Source organism: Amphiura filiformis, chromosome 10, assembly GCF_039555335.1.
Source record: "Amphiura filiformis chromosome 10, Afil_fr2py, whole genome shotgun sequence".
NCBI classification, from domain to species: Eukaryota; Metazoa; Echinodermata; class Ophiuroidea; order Amphilepidida; family Amphiuridae; genus Amphiura; species Amphiura filiformis.
The window spans coordinates 11,472,411-11,481,338 of record NC_092637.1 but is presented as its reverse complement, the minus strand read 5'-3'; the positions used below and the strand labels follow the sequence as shown (position 1 = coordinate 11,481,338).

General features: G+C 38.5%; 1 protein-coding gene across 1 annotated transcript; it reads left to right on the top strand.

Moving 5' to 3' along the window:
- On the top strand, positions 1-4,682 carry LOC140162117 (uncharacterized). The gene is made up of 6 exons (XM_072185392.1): positions 1-201; positions 649-912; positions 1,175-1,288; positions 2,032-2,196; positions 3,143-3,316; positions 3,947-4,682. Exons 1-6 carry the CDS (start codon positions 165-167, stop codon positions 4,630-4,632), a joined length of 1,440 nt encoding a protein of 479 aa, XP_072041493.1. The 5' UTR covers positions 1-164; the 3' UTR covers positions 4,633-4,682.
- The last annotated feature ends 4,246 nt before the right edge of the window (positions 4,683-8,928 follow it).

The following is an 8,928-nucleotide window of genomic DNA, read 5'->3' as shown; positions in this document are numbered from 1 at the left end:
GCCGCGGGCTACAGATTGTTCAGAATTTACGCAAAGATCTTGTGAAAAATAGGATCTTGATCAAACCAGGGAGAGTACCCCTGATCAAACAGAGTTTAGGCAAACTGATATTGTTTACTTGTCAGAGAATACAACCATCCTCCCGATTAGTCGAAAGCTGATACATGATGAAAACAACACTGCTTGTTGTACTCCTGATAGGTAAGTAACCCTACTATGATTACTTTGTTTCATTTCAATAACAAAAGCGACAATTATCATCATCATAATCATCATCGTCGTCGTCATCATCATCATCATCATCATCATCATCATCATCATCATCATCATCATCATCATCATCATCATCATCATCATCATCATCATCATCATCATCATCATCATCATCATCATCATCATCATCATCATTATCCATCCATCCATCCATCCATCCATCCATCCATCCATCCATCCAGTGAGTGTGTCTTTACTGAATGGGATTTCACGAAATGGGAAAGTAACTACTTTAGCTTCTCTTGTTTAAAAAAAACATAAGCACAAAAGACGATTATTCATTTCAGTTGGCGTATAAACGAGTCAGCTTGAAAAATATCTTGATAATAAAATATTTAATGTAGGATGAATTCTCATTGCGATTTCTCTGTACAGTATGTGTCTGGATGACGACTAGAGCACATGTGTGCATTTTGAAACAAATGGAAGACTCCGAAACTGGACAGGTACTTTGGTCACTTCCGTCTAAAGAACGATGTTTTTGTCAAAGAGTCGTGGCGCCAAAAATCGTCCAACTGTGTACTGAATTGTATCCGATGGAACAAGATCTGTGGTTTACAAGCGATGCAAAACCTCTTACACATAGAGACAATTGGACGCCAGAAGCGTTGGATATGCTGTTAGATAGGAATATATGTTGTAAGTAAAGATGAAATGTAAAACAGAACAAGATTAAAGAAGTTGATAATTTTGTCTCAAACGAAAGATCAGACTTACACACTTTTACTTTTTATGATACTCTTGAAAAAAGAGTATCTTTTGTGACAGTTTTAGTATATTTTCTATGATGACAAATTTATTCTCATGAAAATAAAACAAAAATTAAAAATAAATATCTGTGTTTAATAGAAAACTATGAGATTCAAATTGTATTGTTTTCTTTATTATTCTCTTGAATCAGATGCTAATGAATGCCTTTCAAGCCCATGCCAACACGACGGAATATGCCATGATAGTCTTTGCTCCTACGATTGTACTTGTAATGATGCTTATGTAGGACAGTCATGTGAAATTGGTAAGTTACTGCTAAAGAGGCGATTGCAATTGCGATGTATGGCAAAAATAAATGAATGATACTTCAGAATTTGCTGGGAAAGGATTTGTTTGTCATTATTTTCACTTCATGTACCTTGTCCACTGCGATACAAAGTGTGACGTAATTATATTTAATTTCATAGTGTAATGGTCTACCCTTCATTCTTGTTTATTATAGGTTCAAGTTGATATATAGTATGGTGTTCAGTGGTGGCACCTGAAATTTTTTTTTTTTTTTTTTTTGGGGTGGGGCATTAAGGGTGGGAAGTGAATTTCAGGGGGGGGGTGTCAAAATCGACATATTTTGCGCAAAATTGTGGGGTTTTGCCTCCCCCGTAGCGCGACCAATGATGGCCAAATCTGACTCGGGTATATAATAAAAAGTAAAAACAACAATGTATAAATATCAACGATGAGGACAAGTTGTCTTGGACAACAAGTGCGACTAAAAAAAATCTGCTTTTTAAGAAACCTTTTAATACAGGGGAAAGAAGAATCACGCATCGCACACTATCACAATTAAACATGAAATTACAATGGAAACACAACATGCATAGGCAGATTAACCAGGGTAAAAACTCCGGACATACATGTTTCTGTGTGGGAAATTAAACCCCAGATCTCTCGTTTACGGGGCGAGCGCTCTAACCACTGAGCTACACAGATTGACCACATGCTGACCCTGATATGGCTATTTAAAACAATTCTAAATTTAATTCTAAGCTATCTGGAGCTTGTGGGAATCATGGACAACGTGTTCCGCATTGTGTGAGAATGGAATACAAACAAGAAGACGCCTGTGTGGTTATGGCTTGCAGACAGACTTATGTGATGGAGAAACCGCACAGCAAATTGAATCCAAACCATGTCAGCATGAAGCAATCTGCCGTAAGTATGAAGGCCAATTGAAGACCTGAAGAAGACCGTAAATCCACTTGGCCCCTCAACATGTATACACTAAAGTTACGTATAGTTTCTTAGGGTTTTATAATGTTTAATACATGTTCCAGGGTGAAAACATCATGAAAGGTTGTGAAAGATTTGTTTTGGCCCCTGAACATGTACAAAACATTACCAAACTATACGAAACTATACGTAACTTGAGTGTATAGACTTACGGTCTTCTTGCGCTCAGGTCTTCAATTTTTATTATTACCGGGAATATTACTATTAAAAAGGAAACTGTGCTAAAATGTTTAAACATGTTAAATGAAGTTGGTGAAGATAAGCAAACGCGAGTGTCGACTCCAGGGGGTGGGGGGGGCACTCCAACTTTGGAGGTGACGCGTATGTATGGCTGTTAAGACCCCTTTTTCAGCATCGCTGTCACCCAAACACCCCATATTTTTACGAACACATGCTCTGTCACCCGAAGACCCCCTATTTTTCCATTTGATCTGTCACCCAAAGACCCTTACAAGTTCAATTTGAACAGCAACTTTCATTTATCGCTGATTTTGTTACTTATTTTGAAAAAAACAGCAAAGAAATTTGAAGCCATTTAGAACTAGAAATTCGATTTTCGAGGTTTCTGTGGCGCTGTTTCGGTTCTCACCCAAAGATTCCATTAAAAAAAAAAGGTCATGTTCTCACCCAATGACCCCATATTTTTGATATTTTGCTCTCTCCGAATGCCCCTTAGTGCGAAAGTGCCAGCCCTACACCTATATCCATTTCATATTGAAGTGCCCACGGGTGTCGACTGTCGAACGGAAACTGTTCGTCCGAAATTGTTATTTCCTTATACCACGTACGGGGACTGCGCTTAGCATAAAGTTAGCAGTCCCTCTAAACAAATTTAATCCTAATTCGATTTGTTAAATATTTTGAACAGCCTTTTGGAGCATGTGGGGTGACTGGAATATTTGCGGTGATCCCTGTAGCACCACAAATCCAACTGGCGACCATACCAGGTATCGTACATGTATGAATCCAGATAATGTCAATGCAATATGCCAAGGAAATGCCGCAGAAGTTACCCCTTGCACGGTGCAAACTTGCGAAACAGGTAAGCAGTGTCAACAATTCTCGGGTTTTTATCAGATGATCCTTTTTGTAATCAACGATAGGACTATACATAATACATACAAGAAGAAAAGTTTTAATTTACAATTCTCACGACTTTTAGTTGGATCTGTGTAGCCTGCGGCTGGCATTCATCCAAAACACAATGGGTTGTTGGTCCGTGACCACATGACCGCTGGTAAAATTACGATCACGTGATTTGATGAGATTGTTGTAGGTGACGGGAAGAAGGAGGCGTCCCTGGTCCCTGTTGAGGTCAGTTGGTGCGGCGAATTTGTATTGCTTCTCTGACTCCTCTCTGGTACCAGTTGTTCTTTGTGTTCAGCACGTGAACTTTGTCCCAATCAATTTGATGTTGTTCTTTGACCAACAGAGATGGTCAATCATGTTCGCGAAGTCTATACCTATCATTTTTGCATATCTTGTCATTGCGGCTAAATTGCCTCGATGGACATAAAAAAAAGGGAAACATTGCTGCTGTTGACTGCAGATGTTGAAAATCGTAAATGACTTAAACTGTAATGCTAAGGAATGACATCCAATATTCTTATTTAAGGAATGTATGATACCAAGTTTTAAATTTTAAGCGCTCCCATTATTTTAATTTTCACAGAGCTTGCTGCCCAGGTAGAGGACGGATGTTTTGCGGCAGCTTCACTGATACGGTTTACCAACATCTCTGGTGGAGTTATATCTACAAAGACATTAGATCAAGTGAAAGTTGGTGAATTCGTAGAGAGTTATGATCCAAATCAAAATTCGGCAACATTTTCGGAAGTTTACTTTATAACTCACGAAGGTGATGGTCAGAATTCTACGAAATTACGCAAGTTAGTGTATATGAGTGAGAACGAGGAGCTGTCAATTCGCTTACATCCTAAACATCTTGTGTACGCTTGCTTAAAACGTGGCAAGAAGAATATGACGAAGAAAGTTATCATGAGAACAGAAATGAAGTTGAACAGTTGGTGTGATCAGCCACCAGCTCTTCCTGTTACCGCGCAAAGGGTGAATGTTGGAGATATTTTGTGGATCAGAAATTTTACCGGACAGTTTTCCCCTGAACCGGTAATTGGTGTGGGCGAGGTATGGAGTAGTGTCCGGCATCCGATGACCTTTAGTCATTATATTGTCGTAGATGATGTTCTTGCGTCTGTACACATGTATGATGAAGGTTTATATCGACAGGCGACAGCTCCTTTAAGGTATGCCTACAATATCAGTCCATCTATAACAAAAACGTGGATGGTAAGGAAACTTGTTGAGCTTTGGGACATTGTGGAAAAATATTGTTTGTAAAAAATATTGCGCACGTTACTGAACCAGGAAATGGAGAGATAAATAGTAAAAGCGTAAGCATTAATATTGCATAAGTGGTTGTTTTTGTTGGTCGAAGCAGCCAAAAAAAATTGATTTTCATTATTTAAATCAATGTATTATTGAAAAATAACACTTGAAGTTTTGCAAAAGTTCATTCTACATATCATATACTTTGAAAACGTGCTTGATTTATTGTTGTTAATGAGTTATGTACGTTTTACAAAAGTGTTCTTGTTTCAGCCCTCTTTACAACATAACTCAAGAACCACAGGACCTACAAAAGTATATCTGTAATATTTGAATTCTTCTACGTGCTCGCTATGAAATGATCAATGCAATTTTTGTCAAAGCTCACTACCAATCCCAAGATGCTGTGAACTACCAAATCGCAACAGTTTGAAATAGTTGCTAACCTTAAGTGTAGACTCCAGCATATCCTACGCAATTTCACAATAACCTAAACGTAATCCTGAAGAAGATCCATGTTGCTGAGTGTATTTTTCTTGAGATCCGGACCTCATTGCTGTACATACTGCGTGGTTTACTTGTCATCATGTGACTGTTATCATTACTCTAATACTGGTTTCATACTTTCCTGTCGCTTGCCGTTTTGCCACTCTGAAGATAATTTTGCTTCACTGCGCAGTCGCACCAGAAACGCTAGCGGTGACCAGCGGCAAGCCGATATATCGATCACTCCACTGCTTTGCATAATCGGCAGCACCACTGGGAGTTGAATTCAAGTCAACTCAGAGCGGTGCCGCTCTGACCTATGAGAACAAAATACGATTTTGGAGCGGTGCTTAGCGGCAACAGTGGCTTTCAGAGTCATGCCGCCGCTGTTCAGCGGTGTGCCGCACCGCTTGCAGACAAGAAAAGTACAAGCGGCATGATGAAGCATCACGCCGCCAGGCTCAGCGGCAAGCGCCAGAAAGTATGAAACCAGCATAAGACTTAAAACCTGATTTTGAAAGGCATATTATATTGTACATAAAGTATATAACATTGACACTTTTACAAGATATAATTTCTTGGTGAAATTACAATCAGTGAACAGATTTCGATTTTACAGATGGGGAGATTTGTTCGACTTATGTTGGTCTCTCACTTAATTCAATATACGAGGGTCATTCAAAAAGTTCTACCGCCATCATCACCTGATCACATCTCTTTTATCTTACGTGCCAGGCAATTGTAATTACAGATGATAATACTCTCAAATCCAGGCTACAAAATAAAAGTTATTTGATGAAACTGTGATTTTTGGTACATCGGTACATTGGTACATCGGAAACGGTTAAAAACTGAAGCCAAACGTTAGTAAGCATCATATTGATTGTCCAACTGCTTACTCAGGATAAATATTTTGACATGCCTTGGGACTTTAAAATATAATGAAATATGTTTTTATATGAGAAGAAAACATCGAAGGGTTCAACAGAAACACAAATGTTAGTAAACTTTGCCAGATTTCGATTAGACTATTTTTAAGGATACTTCGTAATTACGTCCTATTTTAAGCAATGGATGCGATCTTTAAGCAATGGGTCTTGACGTGGAAATATAAATAGTTTGTTAATACCTTGTATATACTTACAAAATACAAAAATTGTGCATAAGACATATTTCAGTTTAACATGTAAAACAATTAATATGACTTAAACCAAAAAGCGCTCACCAGATTTTTCGTCAGTTTTTGTTTTCAAGACGCACGTTGTTTGTTCAATACGCAGAGTAACGCTTATCATATTCTTTCAGCACATATATTCAACTGCAGGTCTTACAAAAAGTTTTGTACAAAAAACAATAATAACGGTAAAGGTTTTGAGAATATAATCACATCAAGAGAATCTACACCATCATATCACAACATGTAGAATCTTAATATGCAACGGAGGAATGTGATCTGATTTTCCCTGAGTTTGCTATTCTAATTCTATACAGACCATTGAAAGACTCGACCTTCAACAATGCAACGACAATATATTTAGCCTGTTTATTTTGAGAGAAAACTCATAGCTGATTATAATTACATCGCGAGCTAGTAGCGATTGGTTTTTAGCCAATGATTGGTTTTTAACCAATCGCTCACCGAGTATAAGTATAAGCTCATATAATAGAAGCTACTCTCAGCAGCCGGCGGGCAGTTTATAAAGACACGTGCTTTGATCCCGGGCTTTGATGCCTATACAAAATAATTCTTTACCTGGCGTTGACGATGCGTGCTACTAACATGTACATCAGGCAGCTTCTCACAGTATTTCATGAAATAAACTCCATAATGGACGAGTCCGGGCAAGTAGATATGTTGTACTTGGATTTTTCTAAGGCATTTGACAGCGTCTCTCACAAATTGCCCATTCACAAGTTACAGTCATTTGGGTTCTGTTCACGTCTTCTTAGTTAGTTTCAAGCATACTTGACTGATAGGGAGCAAAGAGTAGTCATTGATAGTTCCAACTCAGACTGGCTCCCAGTCTTATCCGGTGTCCCTCAGGGTTCCATCTTGGGACGCATGTTTTTTTGTGTTACATCAATGACATGCCTAACTGTACCCGAAACAGCACTACTGCGTTATTTGCTGATGATTCCAAATGCTTTAGATCAATCCATAGTACACATGACTGCTTGCTCCTTCAGGATGACATCAATTCTCTTTATAAATGGGCAAAACATGGGACATGCATTACCATCCATCCAAATGCCAAATAATTTCAGTCACCAGAAAAAGAAATTTGACTATCGTATGAATAACAATATTTTATCCAGAACTGATTCTATCAAGGATCTTGGTATTGATATTCCATATGGAATGACCATGTACGGCGTGTTGTCAACATGTGCAATAAAAAGTTTGGCATGATAAAACGTACAATAGGATTTAACGCTCCTGAAAGGGTTACAAGGACACTTTTTACTGCACTGGTCAGAAGTGATGTGGAGTATGCCAGCTCTCTCTGGAGTGGTACATCAAAACGTAATCTCCGATTAATTGAAGGCATCCAGAGGAGAACAAACTATACTCTACGTTACCCTGATTTAGACTATCGTGAGAGGTCAACTAAATTAAACATTCCTCTGTCTTTTAGACGTGAAATCCTTGATCTCACATTCTTTTTTAGATGCAAAATGGAGCTTTATGACCTTCATCTTAACCATTTTGTTGTTTTTAACTCCACCCTCAAGGACCGTCCCACCACCAGATCATCTGCTGACCCCCTATTGTTGATTCCCAAACGATGCAAAACCGAATCTCATAGGGCATCGTTTTTCAACCGTATCGTTCCCCTGTGGAATCAACTTCCTCTCACAATTAGATCCACTGTCAACATGTCCTCATTTAAGAGCCAGCTCTCTGAGTGGTATAAGAACAAACTAGAGGAGAGTTTTGATCCTTACAACACATGCTCTTGGATTACATATTGCCAGTGTTCTGATTGTAGGCTTGTGTATTTTTTTTTCTTCTATTTTTTGGGAGGGGGAGGGGGTGCCCTCATTATTTTGATCTTTGGTGGGACTGTCCTAAAGGTGCTTTGCACCTGTTAGTCCTTGCCTTTCACTGGTGCAAAATGTTATCTATTTCCTTTTTTTTATGTACTTTTGAATATTCATGTGCAATATAGTTTGATGTTATATTATAATTATTGTATATACCAGTGATAAAGTGTAATAAATACATAAATAATTGTTGTTAATCAAACGTGAATCTTCTTCCTTAATGTCATCGAGTGAAATAAGGCTCCAAAGCAAAGAAGAATCCGAAAAAAAAACCCCAATGAATCTTATTCCTAAAATCGAAAACGTAGGTGTTCAAAATGGATAGGTGTTGTTACCAATGCTATCGTCAAAGGAATAGCGTTTCTATATTTTGTTTAATGCTTGGTGGGTGTTGGATACAAGGTCGACTAGGATTTGCACCATTCTCGCCACCAGGGTCATTCGTAACCCCGCGGTTACACATGGTGCGATTGTCCTATTGATAAACCTGCAGTGTGGATAGAGACGGGCGGAGGTCATTCTATGTTCGATTTCATTGGGTTACATCTTGAAGTCATTGCAGGTTAGATTTAAAATTCGATCCCAAGTAACCTTTGACCCCATGCTGGGACCCCCTGTTGAGGATTGATTTAGTTTGCCACCCAGAAGTTAATGCCCATGACCCATAGAAAACATAGAAAAAAATTATAATTCAGCATGTCACTTGCTAGCAAAATATGGGATTTGGCTCCCCAAGTAAATAGAGTAAACACATGTCATAATATAGGACGGAAAAAA